Here is a 26,955-nt window from a genome sequence, read left to right on the forward strand (position 1 = left end):
CGCAGTGTACACACATAATGCCCCCTAAAAATGATTAGAAAAATGCAAAGAAGATATTTCAAACATATCCTTTGTATTTTTCATATACTTTATACAGCAAATACTCTGGCGCACACGTTAGTATGACAGGAAAGGCTCTGCCTCACCTCACCACACGTCATTGCTGTATATGCACAACCACCTATGATGTACGTATATTAATAAAGGTCTTCCTACACTTATCCCCTGTATACAGTATGCACAACCATCTCTGATGTATATTAATAAAGTGTCCCTACAGTTATTCCCTGTATATGCACAACCCCATCTGATGCATATTAATAAAGTGATCCCTACAGTTATCCCGTTTATGCACAACCATCTCTGATGTATATTACTAAAGTGCTCCCTACAGAAAACTCAGATGCATATTATATAATAAAGTGCTCCCTACTGTTATCCAACAAAACTGAAAAGGTTGTGACTGTAAATAGCAATTTGTTTTGAGAAATATACTTCTAGGGACTGTTTATGAACTGTGGAGAGGAAATTATTATTATTATTATTATTTATTTATTTTATTCCCCCCCCTCCCAGAATTTTTGCCTGTCTGTTCATTCCAGAATGACACAAAAACGACTGTATTAATCTGGATTGCGTTTTTACTATGGTATAGCTTAGTCCTACAAAGAAACTGAGGTATGTTTGATCTCAATGTGACATCAGGGAGAAGAGCAAAAAGAGGAAAAACTGAACGCTTGACACTCGTCACACTGAAAGCTGATAATCTGATCATGTTTCTGTGGAACTCCGCACAAGTTATGCAAGCCGATTTGGGGCCTAATTCAGACCTGATTGCAAAAGCAAAATCTTTCTCTACTGAGCAAAACCAAGACCCTCATTCCGAGTTGTTCGCTCGCTAGCTGCTTTTAGCAGCATTGCACACGCTAAGCCGCCGCCCTCTGGGAGTGTATCTTAGTTTAGCAGAATTGCGAACGAAAGATTAGCAGAATTGCGAATAGAAAATTCTTAGCAGTTTCTGAGTAGCTCCAGACTTACTCAGCCATTGCGATCAGTTCAGTCAGTTTCGTTCCTGGTTTGACGTCACAAACACACCCAGCGTTCGCCCAGACACTCCCCCGTTTCTGCAGACACTCACGCGTTTTTCCCAGAAACGCCAGCGTTTTTTCGCACACGTCCAGAAAATGGCCAGTTTCCGCCCAGAAACACCCACTTCCTGTCAATCACACTCCGATCACCAGAACGATGAAAAATCCTTGTTATTCCGTGAGTAAAATACCTTACTTTTGTGTAAAATAACTAAGCGCATGCGCTCTGCGAACCTTGCGCATGCGCAGTAAGCGACTAATCGCAATATAGAGAAAATCGGCAACGAGCGAACAACTCAGAATGACCACCCATGTGCGCTGCGGGGGAGGGTGGGGGCAGATATAACATGTGCAGAGAGATTTAGATTTCGCATGTTTTGTGAAGAATATGCACTAAATAAACGACAGACTTATAGTGACTGGTTGGCAGAACTGACTGACTGGTTGAATCAATGAAAAAGGTGAGAGTGCTGTACAGTGTCAGTGACACTGCACACCCACTGCACTGCACAGCATTGTCACCTTTTACATTGATTCAGCGTCCAGACATTACCCTCCGTAATATCACCCACTCTATCCGTTACATTAGCCATCTCGGGGCTTCCAGGCCGGCAGCCCAAGTGCTGTGTTGCGGAGCCAGGGCCTCTGGGGATCTGGGCTCGGCTGTGGTGGGTAGGTATTTCTGTGACATCACACGCAGAGGAAGCTCCGGGGCTCAGAGGGTATTCGGCGCAGGGAGGGCTATGAATGCCTTCCGCTGCGCCGCTTTCATACACATCTATGCCGGTGGCCGCAGCAGCTTTTGTTCTACCTGCACCGCGGGTTAGGGAGTGGGGATTGGTTTTGCCGGAGGGGGCAGGCGGACAGGCAGCAGGACATAGGGGGTCATTCCGACCTGATTGTAGCTGTGCTAAATTTAGCACAGCTATGATCACTTATACTGACATGCGGGGGAAGCCCAGTGCAGGGCTAGTGCGGCCCGCATGTCAGGCCGGCTCCCTCCCCCCCCACACACACACACACAAGTACAATAGCATCGCACAGCGGCGATTAATTTGTACTTGAAGAGTAACTCCTGCGGCTGCCGGGAAGTTACTCGTCGGTATCCTGGTCGCAGCGGCTGCGTTGGCCAGACCGTGCCCACAAAACGACGGCCAAACGTCGCCATGCCCCCCTCCCTCCCAGCGACCGCCTCTGCCTGTCACTCAAGCAGAGGCGATGGCTAGTCAATGACAGCCGTTGGCTGTCAGCCATGCGCTGACGCTCTGCGGTGCTGGCGCATGCGCAGTTCTGACCTAATCGCTGCGCTGCGATGAACTGCATCGAGCGATCAGGTCAGAATGACCCCCATAGGATGCTGCAGTAAAAGTTTTGTTTTTTTCCCCTATCCAATGTAAAATGCAGAGCCGCCTGTTATGTATATCTTACTGTATGATTAAGTGCTCCCTACTTTTATGCCTGCATATCTGAAAAACTGTTTCTGATGTATATTATATATTAAAGTGCTCCCTACAGTTATCCCCACTATGTGCACAGCCAACTCTGATGTATATTATATAATAAAGTGCTCACTTCTGTTATCCAATGTAAAATGCACACCCACCTGTTATGTATACTGTACTGTATAATAAAGTGCTCCCTACACAGGGCTGCCTTAACAGCAGTGTAGGCCCCTGGGCAAAGCAATGCTCTGGGGCCCCTACCCACCATGCAGCGGTAGGGATGAGGGGTGCTATCAGTGGCAGCTTTGATGTCCTGCGGGCGGTAGGGGGTGTTCTATCTTTCACTCAGCATGTAGGACTTGAAGCAGTAATATCTGCTAATTATTCCTTTACTGCACAGATGGTGGGAGATGGGGCAGAACACTGAACTGTAGAAAGGGGGCATTGGGTTGAATGCAGGGGACCAGGTACATGACTTCCAGGGAAGTAGGGGATGTTTAATACGTAGGGGAGGGGTGGATAGTGGAGTGGGCTTAATATTCATAATTTTTCCGGTTAGAGCGCAGCTTGCTTGACCGCAGATATCTCCACTTCCTGGCAATAGATTTATTAGCTTTCAATGGGATAAAAATCTAGAGAGTCCCACCTTTCAGGAGGTACTGGGTACTGGGGGATCAGATTTCAGGAGCCAGAGCAATCCACCAACGAATATATAATATACCGCTTCTGATGTACCGTATATTAATATAATAAAGTGCTCCCTACAGTTACTCCCAGTATGTGCACAGCCATCACTGATGTATATTATAAACTTAAAGTATAATAAAGTGCTTACTACTGGTATGCAGGGCCGCCAACAAGGGGGTGCCCTGTGTACTGTTGTCCCACTCTGACAGAGACACTGACCGCGGCTGCTACAGTCATTCCCCTCTGCCGCCCACCCGCTTCCGCTACCCCTGCCGCCGCGCACCGCTGGTCACCATCACTCAGCAAGCAGCAGCTTGCTGTTTAATAAAGTTTTTTCTATCCGGATGCGGCGCGGCGTGACGTCATGACGTCACACCGCGTCAGTAAAGAGGAGCCACAAAGAGCTAGGGACAGGAGGCCAGGAGCAGACAGTGTGGCAGAGAGGACTCTCAGGACGGATTTCTTAAGCTAAGTATCTGTTTGCTGTAGTGATGTGCACCGGAAATTTTTCGGATTTTGTGTTTTGGTTTCGGTTCAGCGGCCGTGTTTTGGATTCGGACGCGTTTTGGCAAAACCTCCCTGAAAATTTTTTGTCGGATTCGGGTGTTTTTTTACAAAAACCCTCAAAAACAGCTTAAATCATAGAATTTGGGGGTCATTTTGATCCCATATATTATTAACCTCAATAACCATAATTTCCACTCATTTTCAGTCTATTCTGAACACCTCGCACCTCACAATATTATTTTTAGTCCTTAAATTTGCACCGAGGTCGCTGGATGGCTAAGCTAAGCGACCCAAGTGGCCGACGCAAACATCTGGCCCATCTAGGAGTGGCACTGCAGTGTCAGACAGGATGGCACTTCAAAAAAATAGTCCCCAAACAGCACATGATGCAAAGAAAAAAAGAGGCGCAATGAGGTAGCTGTGTGACTAAGCTAAGCGACCCAAGTGGCCGACACAAACACCTGGCCCATCTAGGAGTGGCACTGCAGTTTTCTAGTGAGAGGATGAGTGCTTCCATCCTCATGTGAAGCTGAACCACTAGCTATGAACATAGGCCAGGGCCTCAGCCGTTCCTTGCCACTCCGTGTCGTAAATGGCATATTGGCAAGTTTACGCTTCTCCTCAGACGCTTTTAATTTTGATTTTTGGGTAATTTTACTGAACTTTTGTTTTTTGGATTTTACATGCTCTCTACTATGACATTGGGCATCGGCCTTGGCAGACGACGTTGATGGCATTTCATCGTCTCGGCCATGACTAGTGGCAGCAGCCTCAGCACGAGGTGGAAGTGGATCTTGATCTTTCCCTATTTTACCCTCCACATTTTTGTTCTCCATTTTTTAATGTGTGGAATTATATGCCAGTATCAATAGCAATGGCCTACTACTATATATACTGCGCACAACTGAAATGCACCACAGGTATGGATGGATAGTATACTTGACGACACAGAGGTAGGTAGAGTAGTGGCCTTCTGTACCGTACTGCTATATATTATATACTGGTGGTCAGCAAAATTATGCACTGTCCTCCTACTACTGCGCACAACAACTAAAATGCACCACAGGTATGGATGGATAGTATACTTGACGACACAGAGGTAGGTAGAGCAGTGGCCTTCCGTACCGTACTGCTATATATACTGGTGGTCACTGTCAGCAAACTGCAAAACTAAAATGCACCACAGGTATAGAATCTAGATGGATAGTATACTTGACGACACAGAGGTAGGTAGAGCAGTGGCCTTCCGTACCGTACTGCTATATATACTGGTGGTCACTGGTCAGCAAAACTCTGCACTGTACTCCTCCTATATAATATACTGGTGGTCCCCAGTACCCACAATAAAGCAGTGTGAGCACAGATATATGCAGCACACTGAGCACAGATATGGAGCGTTTTTCAGGCAGACAACGTATACTGGTGGTCACTGGTCAGCAAAACTCTGCACTGTACTCCTACTATATAAATATACTGGTGGTCCCCAGTACCCACAATAAAGCAGTGTGAGCACAGATATATGCAGCACACTGAGCACAGATATGGGGCATTTTTCAGGCAGACAACGTATATTGTTAGTCACTGGTCAGAAAAACTCTGCACTTTACTCCTCGTATATAATACTGCTGGTCACCAGTCCCCACAATAAAGCAGTGTGAGCACAGATATATGCAGCACACTGAGCACAGATATGGAGCGTTTTTCAGGCATAGAACGGATAAAACTGGTGGTCACTGATCAGCAAAACTCTGCACTGTACTCCTCCTATATAATACAGCTGCTCCCCAGTCCCCACAATTAAGCAATAAGCACAAATATTTGCAGCAACATTAATAAACGGAGAGGACGCCAGCCACGTCCTATCCCTAACATTTCCAATGCACGAGTGAAAATGGCGGCGACGCGTGGCTCCTTATATAGAATCCGAATCTCGCGAGAATCCGACAGCGGGATGATGACGTTCGGGCGCGCTCGGGTTAACCGAGCCATACGGGAGAATCCGAGTATGCTTCGGACCCGTGTAAAATGGGTGAAGTTCGGGGGGGGGGGTTCGGTTTACGAGGAACCGAACCCGCTCATCACTAGTTTGCTGTGTGTTTGTGACTCTCAGAAGTGGGTCTGGGGCTGGCTCAGCAATACATGGTGCAATACCCGGTGCAATGTGTCTCAGTGCTTTACATGGTGCAATGTGTCTCAGTGCTCTACATGGTGCAATATGTCTCAGTGCTTTACATGGTGCAATGTGTCTTAGTGCTCTACATGGTGCAATATGTCTCATTGGCCCTCATTCCGAGTTGTTCGCTCGTTGCCGAGTTTCGCTATATTGCGATTAGTCGCTTACTGCGCATGCGCAAGGTTCGCAGAGCGCATGCGGGTAGTTATTTTACTCAAAAGTTAGGTATTTTACTCACGGCATTACAAGGTTTTTTCTTCGTTCTGGTGATCGTAATGTGATTGACAGGAAGTGGGTGTTTCTGGGCGGAAACAGGCCGTTTTATGGGTGTGTGCGAAAAAACGCTACCGTTTCTGGGAAAAACGCGGGAGTGGCTGGCGAAACGGAGGAGTGTCTGGCCGAACGCTGGATGTGCTTGTGACGTCAAACCAGGAACGAAACTGACTGAACTGATCGCAGATGCCGAGTAAGTGTGGAGCTACTCAGAAACTGCTAAGAAGTGTCTATTCGCAATTTTGCTAATCTTTCGTTCGCAATTTTGATAAGCTAAGATTCACTCCCAGTAGGCGGCGGCTTAGCGTGTGCAAAGCTGCTAAAAGCAGCTTGCGAGCGAACAGCTCGGAATGAGGGCCCTTGTTGGAAGTTGCCCTATTATGGCTGGTTATGAAGGGGACCCCATAACAATTCAAGAGTCAGGGCCCCAAAAATGTAGGTTGGTTCGCCACTGGAAGCGAGTGCTCTGTCCAAGAACTTGCTGGTGATGCATAATTCATGGACAGAACAGCAGAACAGACAAAAGGAAATGAAAGACAAACAGACAAACCTTCCGTGCAAAGCTGACATACATGCAAAAACCTGTATGAGCCTCAGAGTTTAAAAACCGTCAATACATACTCCTTTTAACCCTTTTATGATAGTTTTGTAAAAAAATAAATAAATAAAATAAACCACAGTACATTACATATTGTACGAACTGTGAGCCTAATTCAGATTTTTGCACATCTGCGCATGCACGTACGCGGTGCGTGCATGTGCAAGGACCTAAACTGCGTTCTCTGCAGAATGCAGACCTGGAGGGGGGTGGGAACGTGGTGTCAGCTCCGCATTTTGTAGGCGTCGATGCTCTGTTTAAGGGTTGTGGTCCAGACAACAGTGGCGTGTGCCGGACAGTTGCGGCGGCGTGTTGCGGCGGCTGCGTGACATCGCACACACAGGGCCGTCTTTTCGTATGGGTTCAATGGGCACTTGCCCAAGGGCCCCAGGAGTATAAGGGTCCTAGGCTGATAGCTGAGGGTCCCCTCTTTCCAGGGGTACCAGATTTTTCGGCCTTGGGAAACTGGAGAGATCTGACTTCTAAGCAGTGGTCCCCATCCAAGCCTGTTAATTGCTCTTCCCAGCAAGATATCTCGGGTTCTGTCTGACTTAGAGTTTTTCTGAGGATATACTCCAAAAGCTGGGACAATCCCCTTTCGGTGCACACTGGCAGTTTGTCTCTAGTCTTCCCATAACCAGAGATATCAGCCTTCCAGCAGCTGGTCCCTCCTCCAGCTCCACACTCCTGGTATGCAGTTCTATAATTTCATTGGTGGATTGCTCTGGCTCCTAAACTTTGATCCCCAAGTCCCCAGTTCCTCCTGAAAGGTGAGACTCTAGTTTTTTTTTATCCTATTCAAAGCTAAGAAATACAGTATATTTCCAGGAACAGGAGATATCTGCGGTCAAGCAAGCTTCCCTCCCATCGGAAAATGATGAATATTAGCCCACTCCACTATCCGCCCCTCCCCTACGTATTAAACACCCTCTATCACACTGGAAGTCATGTACCAGGGCAACTTAATTCAGCCCAATGCTGAACAGTTTAGTGTTTAGTGTTCTCCCTCTCGCCCTATCAGTGCAGTAAAGGAGTAATTAGCAGATATTACTGCTCCAGGACCTACATGCTGAGTGGAAGATAGAACACTCCCTATCACCCGCAGGACATCAAAGCTGCTGCTGATAGCACTCCTCACCCCTACCGCTGAAGGATGGGTAGGGGGCTCAGTGCACTGCTGTGCCCAGGGGCCTACACTGCTGTTAAGACGGCCCTGCGCATGCAGCCTCTGTGATCAAAGTCTTCGTAGGCAGAAGACTACTCGAAACATGCAAAAGCATCACCGCCGTGCGATGCTTTTGCATTTCTGGGGGTGAAGGGCATGACCCGGCATGTGGGTCGGACTTGCCCTGTGCTGGTGGTCCCCTCCGTATATCAAAGAATTTGAGCGTAGATGTGTGTTTTATCTCACATCTACGATCAGGTCTGAATCACCCCCTGAATACACTAGAGAGCATTAACCAAGTGAAAATACCAGCTCCTAAGCACAAACACCCTCTGTCCGCTTGGATTTGCACAAATGTACCAACATTTCTATAGATTTGTTGAGACAAAGCTACATTTGTAGAGAAGAACTGTTAGGCACAGACAGAGAGAAGGAGAAAGTGTCCCCTGGGGACTATGGAAAATGTGCACCCATGTAAATAATTTTGCTGAGCAGCGCAGAAAGGAGGTTTCAATTGTCTGATCCCTGCCGTGCATGGCCATTTCTACACTGCAGAGGGACTTATATTATGCACCAGCTCAAACTGGCGGAGATAATGTTTTTTCTCTACTTTTAATAGAGAAAACCATCTTCATGTACAGTACACTATATAAAATGATTTATATAATGGATAGAATGGATGACATATAATAATCAAATTTGTTATCAAAACTGCGTCATCATACACCTCTCCACATGTTTGAGGGACGAGGGGTAGACAGAGAGCAGTAACCAAATCTGCAGAGATAGCTGTGGATTCATGGAGTTTACATTCAGCTCAAAATAATCTTTTACAGCTGCTTTAAATTTTAAGATGAGTCCTGAATGCAGTCATTCAATAACAAGTGAGATGAAACAGATTAAGGTGAGTGTTGCAACCAAGGGATTGCAAGAGGTTATAATAATGCGAATTCCAAAACAGCACCCACCACTAGCTACAACTGTATTCCACTACATTGTGGTGGTCATTCCGAGTTGTTTGCTCACTAGCTGCTTTTAGCAGCCGTGCAAACGCTAAGCCGCTGCCCACTGGGAGTGTATTTTAGCTTAGCAGGAGTGCGAACGAAAAGATCGTAGAGCAGCTACAAAATAATTTTGTGCAGTGTCAGAGTAGCTCCAGACCTACTCCTAGCTTGCGATCACTTCAGACTGATCAGTTCCTGTTTTGACGTCACAAACACGCCCTGCGTTTCCTCAGCCAGCCTGCGTTTTTATCTGGCACGCCTTCATTTTTCCACACACTCCCTGAAAACGGTTAGTTGCCACCCAGTAACGCCCTCTTCCAGTCAATAACTCTGCGGCCAGCAGTGCGACTGAAAAGCTTCGCTAGACTCTGTGTGAAACTACTTCGTTCGTTGTAATAGTACGACGCGCGTGCGCATTGTGCCGCATACGCATGCGCAGAAGTGATGATTTTTTGCCTGATTGCTGCGCTGTGACCGAAATCTGCTAGCGAACAACTCGGAATGACCCCCTATATGCACTATTATATATCAATTTTTCCACACACCAGTATTAGTCAAAGCCACCGTCACTTTCTATTTCATACCCATGTGATGTATTTATCTGTATCACAATATCCTCCATGTTCAGCCCTATGTAATATGCTAGCACTTTACAAATACAGAATAATAACAACAACAACAACAACAACAACAACAACAACAACGTGTAATTAACAAAAATGCAAAGATCAATGTAAATAAATGATCAAATATTTACAGATTATATATACACTGCTCAAAAAAATAAAGGGAACACTTAAACAACACAATGTAACTCCAAGTCAATCACACTTCTGTGAAATCAAACTGTCCACGTAGGAAGCAACACTGATTGACAATCAATTTCACATGCTGTTGTGCAAATGGAATAGACAACAGGTGGGAATTATAGGCAACTGGCACGACACCCCCACTAAAGGAGTTGTTCTGCAGGTGGTGACCACAGACCACTTCTCAGCTCCTATGCTTTCTGGCTGATGTTTTGGTCACTTTTGAAAGCTGGCGGTGCTTTCACTCTAGTGGTAGCATGAAACGGCGTCTACAACCCACACAAGTGGCTCAGGTAGTGCAGCTCATCCAGGATGGCACATCAATGCGAGCTGTGGCAAGAAGGTTTGCTGTGTCTGTCAGCGTAGTGTCCAGAGCATGGAGGCGCTACCAGGAGACAGGCCAGTACATCAGAAGACGTGGAGGAGGCCGTAGGAGGGCAACAACCCAGCAGCAGGACCGCTACCTCCGCCTTTGTGCAAGGAGGAACAGGAGGAGCACTGCCAGAGCCCTGCAAAATGACCTCCAGCAAGCCACAAATGTGTATGTGTCTACACAAACGATCAGAAACAGACTCCATGAGGGTGGTATGAGGGCCCGAAGTCCACAGGTGGGGATTTTGCTTACAGCCCAACACCGTGCAGGATGTTTGGCATTTGCCAGAGAACACCAAAATTGGCAAATTCGCCACTGGCGCCCTGTGCTCTTCACAGATGAAAGCAGGTTCTCACTGAGCACATGTGACAGACGTGACAGAGTCTGGAGACGCCAAGGAGAACATTCTGCTGCCTGCAACATCCTCCAGCATGACCGGTTTGGCAGTGGGTCAGTAATGGTGTGGGGTGGCATTTCTTTGGGGGGCTGCACAGCCCTCCATGTGCTCGCCAGAGGTAGCCTGACTGCTATTAGGTACCGAGATGAGATCCTCAGACCCCTTGTGAGACCATATGCTGGTGCGGTTGGCCCTGGGTTCCTCCTAATGCAAGACAATGCTAGACCTCATGTGGCTGGAGTGTGTCAGCAGTTCCAGCAAGACGAAGGCATTGATGCTATGGACTGTCCCACCCGTTCCCCAGACCTGAATCCAATTGAGCACATCTGGGACATCATGTCTCGCTCCATCCACCAACGTTGCACCACAGACTGTCCAGGAGTTGGCGGATGCTTTAGTCCAGGTCTGGGAGGAGATCCCTCAGGAGACCATCCGCCACCTCATCAGGAGCATGCCCAGGCATTGTAGGGAGGTCATACAGGCACGTGGAGGCCACACACACTACTGAGCCTCATTTTGACTTGTTTTAAGGACATTACATCAAAGTTGGATCAGCCTGTAGTGTGTTTTTCCACTTTAATTTTGAGGGTGACTCCAAATCCAGACCTCCATGGGTTAATAAATGTGATTTCCATTGACAATTTGTGTGTGATTTTGTTGTCAGCCCATTCAACTATGTAAAGAACAAAGTATTATTTTTTTGAGCAGTATATATATATATATATATATATATATATATATTTATTTTTTACTTCCTGGTTCCATTGTTCCATCAAATGTAAATAATAGATTACATTACTAACGGTATAATATTCTGTCAGTTTAAAATGATCTTTTGTGTGAATTAGAATTCAGAACGCTTATAGGTGGTCATTCCGAGGTGATCGCTAGCAGAAAATGTTCGCTGCGCAGCGATGAAGCAAAAATCCGGTACTTCTGCACATGCGGCGCAATGCGCACGCGCGACGTACTTTCACAACGGCCGATGCAGTTTTACACAAGGTCTAGCGAAGCTTCTCTGTCACACTGCTGGCCGCAGAGTGATTGACAGGAAGAGGGTGTTTCTGGGTGTTATCTGGCCGTTTTCAGGGAGTGTTCGAAAAAACGCAGGCGTGCCAGGAAAACCGCAGGGCGTGTTTGTGACATCAAAACAGGAACTGAACAGTCTGACGTGATCGCAAGCGCTGAGTAGGTCTGGAGCTACTCTGAAACTGCACAATTTATTTTTGTAGCTGCTCTGCGATCCTTTTGTTCGCACTTCTGCTAAGCTAAAATACACTCCCAGTGAGAGGTGGCATAGCATTTGAACGGCTGCTAAAAACTGCTAGCGAGCGATCAACTCGGAATGACCACCATAGGGTGTGTCTTATCCTGCAACTAAGATAAGGAAATACTGACATCTTAAGTATATGTTTTGTAGGTCTATTTTATTTATTCATGTTGGTTAGATATCATAAGGTTAGATTCATTCACTTACCTTCCCATATACTCCTATGCGATTTTGGTCCACAAATGGCAACTGTTTCAAGTGTCTGAAAAAATTATTGTTTCAGTTAAACCGAGACTGACCCAAGCTGACAACTTAGACATCCTTTTGTATTGTCTACCCTGTCTTAAGGACATCACTGTCCAAAATGATGTGTCACTACTGTAAAATAAGACTTTGGAAAATTCAGAACAACTTCTAGGAGTGGACTCTATGCAACTGAGGCCTAGCCGTAATCCTATATACACTGTATAAGAGAATTCAATACATACATTTTCTAAAGCATGGTGGACTTCCTGAGGATTGACCAAAGATACTGCCTAGGAGAGGAAGACGAGACTCGGGCCGCAGTGAGCCCAGGCAGGTGGTGGTGATTGTTAGGATTGCAGATCACTGTTGCCAGGTGAGAAGTATGGGCAGGTGCCTTGTGCTCCCTGACTCAGTAAGCAGCCACTGCTGAAGGATCCGGCACGGTCGCATCACATGTCAGAGCCCAGCTGCAAAATGGTGGTGAATTTACTGCTATGTTTAAATCCAGGGGCACTGAGAGGTGGGCTGATTACCCTGGCTCAGGTTTGTTGGAGGAGCCTGGGTCAGTTGCTGCAGTGAGCAGTGCTGGGCATAGTAGGTTTTCATTTTTTGTCAAGGGCGCAAGTTCAGCTCTTCACAGCCGTTTAAATCTGCAGTTTTTTTTAAAGCAAAACTAGGATGATTTTGTCTTTTAATAATTGGTGCTTCAAACAAATCTGGTGGCTAAATCGACAACATCTTGCATATGCCTCTATATCTTTTTCAAATGAGCAGACGACAGGGACCTCTGGTAATGGTTAAACAATATAATATTGATGAATTCTTTTAACAATTGTGTGAACAGTTGTAACTGATTTCTGTACTTGTGCTAAATTTCATTAATGATTTTCGGTAATTTGATTGGTGTTTGATGAAATAAGATCTCCATGTTTAACTGATGTTACTAATTAATCATGTAATTAACTTTAATAAGGTGTATATATTTTAGATTACAGTATGTCCTGCATGTTCATGCTTTTGGAAGAGACAGGGCTGCCATAAGAAAATGTTTGGCCCAGAACACAGGAAGAGATGAAACAGACAGCCACCCAGGTGCCCAGCGAAAGCACATGCCATGTTGTACCTTATTGTATGTATGTATATTATATTATATTTATACACACATACATACACACGTGTAGTAGGGTATGCCGGCAGCCGGGCTCCCGGCGGCCAGCATACCGGCGCCGGAATTCCGACCGCCGGCTTACCGACAGCTGGGCAGGCGCAAATGAGCCCCTTGCAGGCGCGGTGGCGCGCCACGCTATCTATTCTCCCTCCAGGGGGGTCGTGGACCCCCAAGAGGGAGAAAAGGTGTCGGTAAGCCGGGTGTCGGGATTCCGGCACCGGTATACTGTGCGCTGGGATCCCGACAGCTGGCAAACTGAAGACCACCTATATATACCGTATTTGCCGGCGTATAAGACGACTGGGCGTATAAGACGACCCCCAACATTTCCACTTAAAATATAGAGTTTGTTATATACTCGCCGTATAAGACTACCCCCTTCCACACACCAAATAAAACGTAAAAGAACATCAGATTTGTGACATACTGTATATTATGACCTGATAAGAGATTTGGATAGGGAGTATTTATCAAGGTATGCATAAGAAGGGGGGAGGGTGCGAGGAGAAAGTTGTAAAATGTATAAAAGTATACCCCTGTGTGCATTTAGTGTTACCGGTTTCACATGAGTGCCATTAGTATTAGTATTAGGGCCATTACAGTACCTGTCATTGTCACCATTGTACGGCCACAACGCGACTGCAGCGCCTCCGGCCAGTCCCTGCATCTCCCTGTAATTGGCACTAGTGACCCACCGCGGCCGCACAGGATATCGCGCGATACTGGATGGTGAGTAGAATGAGGTGGGCGGGCATCGGGAGGCCACTATGGGCACCGGGCGAGTATCGGAAGGCCACTATGGCAGCTATGTCTATCCCAACTGAAGTGCACCCCGCGTATAAGACGACCCCCCCACTTGGAGGCATGTTTTTCAGGGCAAAAAAGTAGTCTTATACGCCAGCAAATACTGTATATATATATATATATATATATATATATATATTTATTTATTTAATTTATTTATTTATATACATACATACAATAAGGTACATCAGAGGCCTGGACAGCCATTAGAGACCATGTAACTGACCCTCTAACAGAATCAGTGTATAATTTGAGTGCAAGTTCTGGAACCTGACATTAGAGGCTGGATTGGTACACACCAGGGATTTTCCCTGTGGGACAGTCAGACCATGAGCATCACTCACCGAGAAAAGCAGCACATCCCTGGCTCACTGACAGCGGCACAGCACTGCCTTACTATCATCAGCAAAGCACCGCCTCACGACAGCAGCACATCCATGCCTCACTGGCAGCAGCATATACCTGCCTCACTGACAGCAGCACAGCAATGCCTCACTGACAGCAGCACAACACCACCTCACTGATAGCAGTGACATACCTGCCTCACTGACAGCAGCATACCACCGCCTCACTGACAGCTGCCCAGAAATGCCTCACTGACAGCAGCATATCCCTGCCTCACTTACAGTGGCACATCTCTGCCAATCAGGGCCTTAACTACATGTGTGCACAGTGTGCCTTGCACACAGCGCACTTCGGCTGAGGGCGCATCGTGCGCTGTCTGCTGTAGGCAGCGGAAGTGGTGGATTTTTAAATGTTATTTATAGGTGTATATTCAATAAGTGTCTGATCCATTCCGACATGCATTTGCCGGAATGGATCCGATAAGGGCTATTCAATAGAGAGGCCAAATCTGACTGTCGGATTTGAGCCTAATCCGACTATCCGATTTGGCCGGAGTCCTTGCAGCTGCTGTCACATACAAGTTAGTGTCAGGGCTGTTATTGATTTTTGAAAAATAAATTTTCTTAAATAAGCCCTAACACTTACCTCACACCAAGTGGATTCCTTCTCCCCGGCCGCCCTGTGTGATATACATCCTATGCAGCAGCCGCCTCGTTGAGAGTCGCCCGGTGCCACTGATACTGACACTGCGGTGAGAGCGAGGTGGACGGGAAATCCCCACTGTCAGTGTCAGCGACACCAGGCGGCTCTCAGCGAGGTGGCTGCTGCACAGGATGTATATCAAACAGGGCGGCCGGGGAGAAGGAAGCCGGTTGGCGTGAGGTATATGTTAGGGCTTATTTAAGAAAACTTATTTTTCAAAAATCGATAACAACCCTGACACTAACTTAGGGGTGTAGTCAATAAGTGTCAGATCCATTCCGACATGCATTCAATAGAGAGGCCAAATCCGACTTCGGAGTTGAGCCTAATCCGACTGTCAGATTTGGCCGGCGTCCGTGCAGCTGCTGTCACATAAAAGTTAGTGTCAGGGCTGTTATTAATTTTTGAAAAAGACATTTTCTTAAATAAGCACTAACACATACCTCACGCCAACCGGCTTCCTTCTCCGCTGCCACCCTGTGTGATATACATCCTATGCAGCAGCCGCCTCGTTGAGAGTCGCCCGGTGCCACTGATACTGACACTGCGGTGAGAGCGAGGCGGACGGGAGATCCCCACAGTCAGTATCAGCGGCGCCGGGCGGCTCTCACAGAGGCTGCTGCTGCACAGGATGTATATCACACAGCAGCAGGGGAGAAGGAAGCTGGTTGGCGCGAGGTATATATTAGGGCTTATTGAGTTTTGAAAAACACATCACCTCATACCACTTTAATTCTCTGTTTGTGTCCTGTATTTACTGTCACATAAATCAGGGGGTTATTTGCAGGTATTGTGTTTGTCTGGCTAAGGTGTAGTATGGTATGCCGGTGGCCGGGATCCCGACAGCCGGCATACCAACAGCTGGCTGAGCGCAAATGAGTCCCTTGCCGGCTTGCTCCACTCGCCACACTGCGGCACGCATTCTCCCTCCAGGGGGGTCGTGGACCCCCAAGAGGGAGTATAGTTGTAGGTATGCCGGGTGTCGGAATTCCGGCGCCGGTATACTGAGCGCCGGGTTCCCAACAGCCGGCATACTAAATACCACTGGCTATATTGTACTGTTACGCTCTAAGGTTACATTCCCTATAATGTCTGCCACACAGGGCGGGAAATCCGTGGACGCTTCTGCATCATGCAGTGCTTGCAACACGGATTTACCTGAGGGGGAAGTTTTAGCTGATGGTTCAGGTGCTGGGTGTCATATATCTCTCAGTCAGCCCGGGGCACCTGTGGCAAATCAGGAACCACCTTGGGCAGCTGAATACGCTTGTAATGTGTCTTACGCCCCCTGTGGTGCCTCCTGTGCCATTGAACCACATATTGTCCCAGTGGTTAATCTGCCGTGGGCGGACACTCTGTCTACCCATATACAACAATTAAATCAATCTTTGGTTAGACAAAAGTCTACCCCACGCCCCTCTGGGTTCAATGGGTCATCTAAGCAGGCCGCTTCCTCATCACAATCCACAGTCCACTAATATTTCAGATAATTCTTATGATGAGGATGGGGAATATACTGGTCCGTCAGACACTGATACAGTCGCTTCTGGCAAGGAACTTACAACTCAAGATGTTCCTGACCTAGTGGTGGCTATTAAGCCGATTCTACAAATTGATGATGAGGTACATCCCACTACTGTGTCTAAGAAACCTGATAAGTTCAAACGTCCGAAGGTTACTAAAGTAGTCTTACCACATTCTGACCATTTAATTGACATACGTCAGGAATCCTGGTCGTCTCCAGGAAAGAAATTCTCCCTCTCTAAAAGGATGCTAGCTCATTATCCTATCCCTGTGGGGTTGAGTAACAAGTGGGAAACTCCACCGCCAGTGGACTCTCATGTCGCCCGTCTTGTGGTGTCATCTAATCTGCCTGTCACCATTGCCACCTCACTGAAGGAACCGACGGATAAGCGTGTAGAGGGATGCCTGAAGTCTATTTACTCCCTTACCGATGCTGTACATAGACCCACTATAGCAGCCTCCTGGGCTGCGAAGAGGATTGAAGCATGGGTTGAGGCAATTGAGGATGAGCTGCTACAGGATATTTCTGACACTGCCAGACAATATCTGTCTCATATTACCATCGCCTCCCACTATATTCAGGAGGCGATGGTGTAATGGCAGCCAAGGCGTCTACTACGTCTATACTAGCTCGCCAAATTCTGTGGTTGAGGTCCTGGAAGGTGGACCTAAACTCCAAAAAGACATTGGAGGTGCTCCCTTTTAAGGGAGACATCCTATTTGGGTAGGATCTAAATAAGATTGTGACTGACTTGGCGACTGCCAAGACTGCATTTCTCCCAAGTACTAATGCCGCCTGTCAGCCTGCTTCCAAACAAGACAAGCCTGCAGCATGACGGGGCGGGCCTCCCCCTGGGGTATTCCAGGGTGGGAGGCCGACTTCTGCAGTTCACCCAGACCTGGTTAAAGACCACTTTGGACACCTGGGTGTGGGAAGTTGTCTCTCACGGGTACGCAATCTCTTTCAAGAGACGTCCCCCTCGCCAGTTCTGCACGGCGGTTATCCCTTCGGATCCATTGAAAGCGCAAGCTCTACACTTGCTTGTGCGATTTCTCCTGGACACAGAAATAGTAGTGTCAGTACCTCTGTCCCAGAGAGGCAGGGGATACTATTCGAACCCGTTTCTAGTCCCGAAACCCAATGGGTCCTTCCGGCCTATTCTCAACCTCAAATAATTTAACAAATTTGTGAAAGTGTCCAAATTCCGTATTGAAACTATGCGCTCTATTGTACTGCCCATGGAATCCGAAGACTATATGGTATCCCTGGACATACAGGATGCTTACCTGCATATACCTATTGCCATATCGCATCAGCAATATCTGCGGTTTGCTATTGGCAACCTACATTATCAATTCCAGGATCTGCCATTTGGACTGGCCATGGCCCCTCGGATCTCCACCAAGATCATGGTCGTGATGACGTCCCTTCTCCACCGTCAGGGAATTAGGATCCTGCCTGCCAGGACTTGCTGATCCTGGCAAACTCCCAAGATGTTCTCCTCAGTCATCTGGAACCGACAGTCCAATTCCTACAAGCCCACGGGTGGCTCATCAACTGGAAAAAGTCCTCGCTGATCCCTGCTCGGAGCATGGTGCACTGCTGGACACACACACAGCCAAAGACTGTTTCTGTCTCCAGAGAAAGTCCTGAAACTTCAGGACAGGATCAGATACTTCCTCTCTCGCCCAAGAGTGTCAATAGACTCGGCGATGCAAGTACTAGGCCTCATGGTGTTGGCTTTCGACATGGTAGAGTACGCTCAAATGCATTCCCGCCCTCTGCAGAGGTTAATTCTTTCTAAATGGGATGGCCTGCCTCATCGGATTAGGTCTCAAATGGTCTCCTTGACTCCGGAGGTTCATCTGTCACTGAGCTGGTGGCTACAGGACCAACAGTTAATTAGGGGCCGACCCGTCTGGATCCCCAACTGGGTTTTACTGACTACAGACGCCAGTCTGCGGGGTTGGGGTGCGGTGCTAGAGCAACACTCTCTCCAGGGTCGGTGGACTAAGGAGGAATCTCTCCTCCCAATAAACATTCTGGAATTGCGGGCAGTGTTCACTGCTTTGACTCTTGCCCTGCCTCTGGTACAGAACAGACCTGCTCAAGTACAATCAGACAAAGCCACCACGGTGGCATACATAAATCATCAAGGCGGCACTCGAAGCTGCATGGCAATGATGGAAGTGTCAAAAATCCTTTGTTGGAACGCCATCTGCCAGCAATATCAGCAGTGTTCATTCCCGGCGTCCTCAACTGGGAAGCGGATTTCCTCAATCATCAGGACGTACACGCTGGAGAGTGGAGTCTTCATTCGGAAGTCTTTCAACTCCTAGTGGACAAGTGGGGCCTACCAGATGTAGTCCTGATGGCGTCTCGACACAATCACAAGGTTCCAGTCTTCAGATCAAAGACAAGGGATCCTCAAGCAGCATTTGTGGATGCACTGGCAATTTCATGGAACTTTTGGCTGCCATACGTGTTCCCTCCAGTGTTACTCCTGCCCAGGGTACCACGGAAGTTCAAGCAAGAAGGAGGAATAGTATTTCTAGTCGCTCCAGCGTGGCCTAGACAGCATTGGCTCTCAAACCTGCAGGGTCTATCGATTAAGCATCCTCTTCTATTTTCTCAATGCCCAGACCTTCTCGATCAGGGCCCTTGTGTCTACCCGGACCTGGCCAGACTGGCTTTGACGGCGTGGCTCTTGAAGCTTCACTCCTGAGGGCCAAAGGATTCTCAGAGGTAGTTATCCAAACTATGTTGAAGTCCCGCAAACTGGCTTCTGTACGGATTTATTACAGGGTCTGGAATTCTTACTTCACCTGGAGTGCTGCTAAGAATTACAATGCACACAATTTCAGAACTTCCAGACTTTTGGCTTAGACTTAGGCCTTCGTTTGGCCTCCCTCAAGGTTCATATTTCTGCCTTATCGGTGTGGTTTCAGAGAAAAATTGCGTCTATTCCTGACGTTCATGCTCCATGGGATCTGTCTGTTGTCTTGAATGCCTTACAAGAGTCTCTATTTGAACCTCTTGAGTCTGTGGACCTTAAATATCATACGCTTAAGGTCGTGTTTCTACTGGCTATTACCACTGCTAGGAGGCTGTCGGACTTAGGCGCTTTGTCCTGTCGTCCACCCTTTCTGATTTTTCACCGTGACCGGGCAGTTCTTAGAACTCGTCCTGGTTATCTACTTAAGGTGGTGTCATCTTTCCATCTTAACCAAGAGATTGTGGTTCCGGCCTTTATCTCATCTGGTTTGTCCTCCAAAGAGAGGTCTTTGGATGTGGTACGGGCTCTCCGTATTTATGTGGAGAGGACTTCCTCTCTCAGGAGGTCCGATAGCCTTTTTGTACTTTTTGGTTTTCACAAACGTGGCTGGCCTGCAAATAAGCAAACCTTGGCCAGATGGATTAGACTCTTATGGGCAGATTATGGGAGTGTTGCGGGCATGTCGCTGAATGCGGTAGCATACAGTGATGCTCATCCGCTGACAAAGGAGGTCATGTTCAGATGAAGATACTACACCTATAGGTCAGGTGCAGGGTTGGATGGTGCAACAATTGGTATGATAGCGCCTGTGGACACATGGCTGTACACCAGGGAATGGCTTTGTAGAGGCATTTGCATAAAAGCACAGACAGGTGACCGCCAAAAGTTGCAGACACTGATGCAGCTGCATCCGACTCAGAATCAGGCCCTTAGTATTAAACTGAGTAAACTTGATCTTGAATAACTAAATGACTTAAATTCAGGACCTATTTGATATTGTAATAAAGTCTTCACACCCCAAATAGCAGACATAGAACAACACGTACTGTAACAGAAGCATATGATCTTTAATCTCGACAGAACCCAGCTTTCGGTCCGTTTCATGGAGCAAATGCAGACCTTGATTTTTAGATCCCCGTCCGTCAAAATGTGCCACAATTATCTGGAAGGAGCTTACAAGCACAGTGCTCCATCCAAGATAGAACTCCTCTGTGACCTGCTGAGAGCCTGGAGCTTCCGGCCTGTATTAAGGGGAAATAAATGCATATTATTATATTGTATGTTCAGTAACATAAAAGAAAAGTAGAAACAATGCTTCATATAAATATAAAACTTCATCCAAGAAGAAGGCTTCTGGGAAACGTAACAGTCTGAGTTTGGAAATGTTTCTAAATGAAGAGAATCACCTGCTACAGTATTGTGTATTATTGTTGTTTGTACATGGTTTATTCTAGATCTTTGTGGGGTTTCCAGATCACACAATTTATTACTAAAATGAAATAATCGTGGATTTACATAGACTGAGGCTGCAGAAATGTCATAGTTACTTACAGCCAGAGCAGTAAAGGGTACTGTGACTCCTCGTAGTCCGATGGAAGAGTCAGGCGAACATGGAGCTCTGTTAGATAGGAAAAATATAATGTAATATTTAAAAAGCAGTCAGAACATAATAAGAACATTGAGTTGTTTTAGTTAAGTATCTGAAGGCTGGAAAAGTAAAGTTTATTTGTACAGTGTGAGATGCACTCAGGTTTGTTGGGTCAGTGGTATTCACTTAACGATAAATGATCTCTTTGCAAATTGATTCTTGAAGACAAAAGGTGTGACTGACCAACAGTTCTCTTTTGTGTTTGTGCAAGGGTGGCTAGCACAATTCAAGGTGTGTACTCTGGGCCTATTTCAGACCTGATCGCAGCAACAAATTTGTTACTTAATGGACAAAACCATGTGCACTGTAGGGGAAGGGGGGGGGGGGGGGGCAGATATAACATGTGCAGTGAGAGTTAAGGAGAGATCCGTGTTTAAAATCTAAGCAATCTGACTAGATTGCTTAGATTTTAAGTATGGATCCGTCGTGTGTATGCCCCCCAGTGATAGAGATGCGCTGCCCCACACATCGCTATCGCCGGTGCTAGATTGAGCCTGCATGCAGGCTCAATCTAGCGGGTCACTCACTTCAGTGTGAAGTAAGTGGCCCCCCTTGCTCAGCGTACATTGCGCTGTGCTGAGCGAGGGGAGAGATGTGTGCTGAGCAGTCTGTGTTAAGATCGCTCAGCACACATCTCTCCCGTCAGTACTGGCCTTTAGATTTGGGTGGGGTGTGTTCAAACTGAAATTTAAATTGCAGTGTAAAAATAAAGCAGCCAGTATTCACCCTGCACAGAAACAAAATAACCCACCCAAATCTAACTCTCTCTGCACATATTAGATCTGCCTCCCTCCCCCCCCCCTGCAGTGCACATCATTTTGTCCATTAGCTAACAAATTTGCTGTTGTGATCAGGTCTAAATTAGGCCCTCAGTTCCTTGTTCTTGGTCCTAAACTTGCAAATTCGTTCTGTACCTGGGGGGTAATTCCAAGTTGATCGCAGCAGGATTTTTGTTAGCAATTGGGTAAAACCATGTGCACTGCAGGGGAGGCAGATATAACATGTGCAGAGAGAGTTAGATTTGGGTGGGGTGTGTTCAATCTGCAATCTAATTTGCAGTGTAAAAATAAAGCAGCCAGTATTTACCCTGCACAGAAATAAAATAACCCACCCAAATCTAACTCTTTCTGCACATGTTATATTTGCCTCCCCTGCAGTGCACATGGTTTTGCCCAATTGCTATCAAAAATCCTGCTGCGATCAACTTGGAATTACCCCCCTAATTTGTAGGTTTGTGGTTAAATCTGAAAATGGTCTAACTTGCTAATACTTTAGGATCACCCATTTCTTAAAGTTTTCATTTATTCTCTGCTTGTCCATGCTTGTTGGGCTGATTATGAATTGGGGGTATATGCATTCAAAGAATATGTAAAAATAGCATTTTTAATAGCATATTTAAGGCCTAATGCAAGGTTGATTGCAAAACAACATTTTCCTCTAATGGGCAAAACCATGTGCACTGCAGGTGGGGCTGATGTAACATGTATGAAAATAAAGCAGCCAGTATTTACCCTGCACAGAAACAATATAACCCACCCAAATCTAACTCTCTCTGCACATTTTATATCTGCCCCACCTGCAGTGCACATGGTTTTGCCCATTAAAAGAAAATGTTTTGAAATCAACCTTGAATTAGGGGGTTATTCAGGTTTGTTAGCAAACCAAAAAAGCACACTAATGGGCAAAACCATGTTGCAGTGCAGGTGGGGCAGATAAAAGATGTGCAGAGAGATTTAGATTTGGGTGGGTTATATTGTCTCTGAGCAGGGTAAATACTGGCTGACTTATTTTTACACTGCAATTTAGATTTCAGTTTGAACACACCCCACCCAAATCTAACTTTCTCTGCACGTGTTATATCTGCCCCCCCTGCAGTGCACATGGTTTTGCCCTACTGCTAAAAAATTTCCTGCTGCGATCAACTTAGAATTACCCCCCAAGTGCACTGCAGGGGGGGCAGATATAACATGTGCAGAGAGAGAGAGTTAGATTTGGGTGGGTTATTTTGTTTCTGTGCAGGGTAAATACTGGCTGCTTTAATTTTACACTGCAATCTAGATTTCAGTTTGAACACACCCCACCCAAATCTAACTCTCTCTGTAAATGTTATATCTGCCCCCCCCCCCCCCCCTGCAGTGCACATGGTTTTGCCCATTAGTGTGCGTTTTTGGTTTGCTAACAAACCTGAATAAGGCCCTTATTCCCTTTCCCCTGAGAAACCCCCCTTTTTTTTTTTTTAACAAGAACAGAGATTTTTAAGTCTTAACAAGAAAATAGGAATTTTGTACTTAAATTCAATCCTGTTCACTTGGACATAAATCCTCAATGCCCTTACAATGCCTAGAGAACAAACAGAATTAGCCCAGTCTCAGGCCAGATGGGTCTGATTCAGAGTTGGACACAGTTGAGTAATTACAGTAGTTTCTTCTGCACATACTTCTTATGGGCCCTACCAGTGCCGTTTCTTGCGGCGGCCGAGCCGTGCAAACGCACGGGGCGCCCGCTGCGGCACTTTGCAGGTCCCGGTTTCCCTGTCCTCCGTCTTTCCGAGTACTCTTGCTCGGGGGGCGGAGTTTCACGGAATGACGCGGTTGCGTCGTGACGTCACGACGCCATCGTGTCATTCCGCAAAACTCCGCCCCCCGAGCAGGAGTACTCGGGAAGACGGAGGAGGGCTGGAAGGAAGAGGCGCGAGGAAGCTGGAAGGAGGAGGCACGAGGAAGCAGAGACGGCCAACCCGAAGAGCGGGAAGATCCTTCATATGTAAGTTGTCTCTCTCTCTCCCCCCCCCCTCTCTCTCCCTTCCTCCCCCCCCCCCCCCCCACTTGACACTTGCCTGCCACACTGTGTAAAATTTGGACTCTTCCCTGCTGCACTGTGTAATTGGGGACACTTGCCTGCTGCACTGTCTAATTGGGGACACTTGCCTGCTGCACTGTGTAATTCGGGACACTTGCCTGCTGCACTGTGTAATTGGGGACTCTTGCCTGCCGCAATATGTAAAATGGGGACTCTTGCCTGCGTACCTTGTAAAATGGGGACACGTGCCTCCCGCAATGTGTAAAATGGGGACTCTTGCCTGCCGCAATATGTAAAATGGGGACTCTTGCCTGCGTACTGTGTAAAATGGGGACACGTGCCTGCCGCAATGTGTAAAATGGGGACTCTTGCCTGCCGTAATGTGTAAAATGGGGACACGTGCCTGCCGCACTACGTAAAATGGGGACATGTGCCTGCGTAATGTGTAAAATGGGGACTCTTGCCTGCCGTAGTGTGCAAAATGGGGTCTTTTTTTTCCCCCTGTGGTGGCCGTGATATCAGATGAGGCCACACCCATTTTAATGAGACCACGCCCATTTTAATGAGACCACACACCCTTGTCGGGAGCACACCCACCTCAGGCGCGCGCATTTTTTGTTTTTATATCTATGGGGGGGGGGGGGCGCATTTTGAAATCTCGCACTGGCAGCCAAATTGGCTAGAAACAGCCCTGGGCCCTACACACAGAGCGACCCGCCGCTGAGCTGCCCTACTGCGGATACGACCGACAGACGACACGGCGGGGGGGTGACGGGGGAGTCACCCGGCTCCATAGCACTGCATGCAAATATGGATGAGATTGTCCATATTGGTTGCATGTTTAAACGAGCAGGCACCAGCGATGAACGAGCGCGGGGCCGCGCATCGTTTATCATTGGTGCCTCCACACTGAAAGATATGAACGTATCTCATTCATTAATGAACGAGATCGTTCATATCTTTCACTGGTATCGGCCAGTGTGTAGGGCCCATAAGTAGCATGTTTTATGGGTGTGTGTTATCAAATCTGGTTTGGTCTGTCAGATTCCAGATCATGGGTGAGATGTAAGAAGAGGTGATTAGAATCAAATGTGCTATAACCATACGAACCTCTGTCTGTATGAAATCAGATAACTTACAGAAAAATCACTTTTCTCTACAGTATCTGCAAACATCTAACAACTTTGTCATCACCATAGTATTGTATGGTGATGGAAAACCATTCAGATATATTAAAGAATGATAAGCGCACATGTGCTGCTACTCGTTTTTTTCACATATCGACAAGTGTGTGGACCTGCTGGGGTCCGGGCTGCACGCAGGAGATCTGCATGACTGGACGAGGAATCGGAGGATGATAGTGAGGAAATGCCGGTGCCGGAGGAGACTGTTCCGTCTAGCAACCAGAGGAGCAGTCCCTCTGGCGCAGTTGGGATAAAAGTTAGTAAGGTACCTAGTCAGATTGTGGTGGTAGGGGATTCCATTATTAGGAAGACAGATAGCGCAATCTGCTACCGGGACCGTGATCGCCGTATGGTCTGTTGTCTCCCGGGTGCGGCACATCGTGGACCGAGTAGATAGATTGTTGGGAGGGGCTGGGAAGGATCCAGTGGTCTTGGTGCACGTTGGCACCAACGACAAAGTTAGTGGAAGGTTGGATGTCCTTAAGAAAGACTATAGGGAATTAGGCAAGAAACTTAAGGCAAGGACATCTAAGGTAATATTCTCCGAATTATTACTCGTGCCACGCGCTAGCCCAGGGAGGGAGATCAGGGAAGTAAATGTGTGGCTTAGGGATTGGTGCAGGAAAGAAGGGTTTGTGCTCCTAGAACACTGGGCGGACTTCTTAGTCAGGCGCCATCTTTTTTGTCGTGATGGATTGCACCTGAATGAGGAGGGGGCAGCAGTGCTGGGGGGAAGGATGGTTAGAAGGTTGGAGGAGATTTTAACTAGGTACCTGGGGGGAGGGTTTAGCAAGAAATCACGGGTCATTCAGTAAGAATAGCAGGGTGGCGTTAGTGAACAAAACGGGGGAGGAGTAGGGGGAGGAATAGAGCAGACGGCCAGGGTAGTAACATGGGAAATATAAAGGGTTTTAGAATAACAGTAACCAATGACGATTATGGGTCATCTTTGCTCCATAAGAATTATGATGTCCCTACCATAAGGGGAAAGACATATCTCAATTGTATGTATGTAAATGCAAGAAGCCTTACAGGTAAAAAAGGGGAACTAGAAATCCTTGCAGCAAGCAAGGAATATGATGATATAGGCATTACTGAAACGTGGTGGGACGAATCTCACGATTGGACAGTCAATCTAGAGGGTTACACGTTGTACAGGAGAGACAGACTAAATAAACGGGATGGAGGGTTATGTCTTTACGTAAAGCCATTTCTAAAACCTGTTATACGGGAAGATATTCAAGAAAGGACTGTAAATACTATTGAGACGTTATGGGTAGAAATTGCATGCGGGGGTAAAGGAATAAAGAAGTTATTATTGGGGTTAAGCTACAGGCCGCCTGATATTAATGTGTCTGATGAGAAATTGTTACTGAATCAAATAGAAAGAGCAGCAGGAGTAGGAGACATAGTAGTGATGGGAGACTTTAACTATCCCGAGATAAACTGGAAAATCAATTCATGTGATACTGCTAGGTGCAATATGTTTTTAAACACGCTAAATGATAATTAGTTAGTTCAATTAATCGAGGAACCAACTAGGTACAATGCAATCTTAGACCTGGTATTAACGAACAATGGGGAATTGGTATCAAATATTGAAGTAGGAGAGCCTATAGGTAACAGCGACCACAATATGGTCACATTCAATATCAGTTTTCATAAGCAGTCCTATACTGGCTCAACTACTGTAGGACTCTAAACTTTAGTAAAGCCAACTTTGACATGATGAAGGAAGCGTTAAGGGACATTGAATGGGAAATTCTGTTTCAAGGAAAAAATACTACAGAGAAATGGGATGTATTAAAATCACTGCTAATTAATAATACTCGTAAATTTATTCCCACCAGCAGCAAAAAAAGGAATAAAAATCCCAAACCAATGTGGTTTAACAAAAATATGAAGGAATTAATGGACAAAAAAAGACGAGCATTTAAAAAATACAAATCTGAGGGGGATGCAGTCATTCCAG

At 46.7% G+C, this 26,955-nt stretch overlaps 1 protein-coding gene across 1 annotated transcript in view; it reads right to left on the minus strand.

Annotated features, from left to right (window-relative positions):
* Nucleotides 1–11,851: 11,851 nt before the first annotated feature.
* Nucleotides 11,852–26,955, minus strand: part of LOC134991434 (dipeptidyl aminopeptidase-like protein 6) — a 58,136-nt gene continuing 43,032 nt past the window's right edge. The window contains exons 8-11 of the mRNA XM_063950742.1: nt 20,904–20,970; nt 20,399–20,593; nt 11,994–12,048; nt 11,852–11,893 (exon numbers count right to left, since the gene is read on the minus strand). Coding sequence (XP_063806812.1) covers nt 11,852–11,893; nt 11,994–12,048; nt 20,399–20,593; nt 20,904–20,970 — 359 coding nt within the window. The remainder of the gene's footprint in view (nt 11,894–11,993; nt 12,049–20,398; nt 20,594–20,903; nt 20,971–26,955) is intronic.

The sequence above is a fragment of the Pseudophryne corroboree genome, chromosome 2 (assembly GCF_028390025.1).
Source record: "Pseudophryne corroboree isolate aPseCor3 chromosome 2, aPseCor3.hap2, whole genome shotgun sequence".
Taxonomy (NCBI): Eukaryota; Metazoa; Chordata; class Amphibia; order Anura; family Myobatrachidae; genus Pseudophryne; species Pseudophryne corroboree.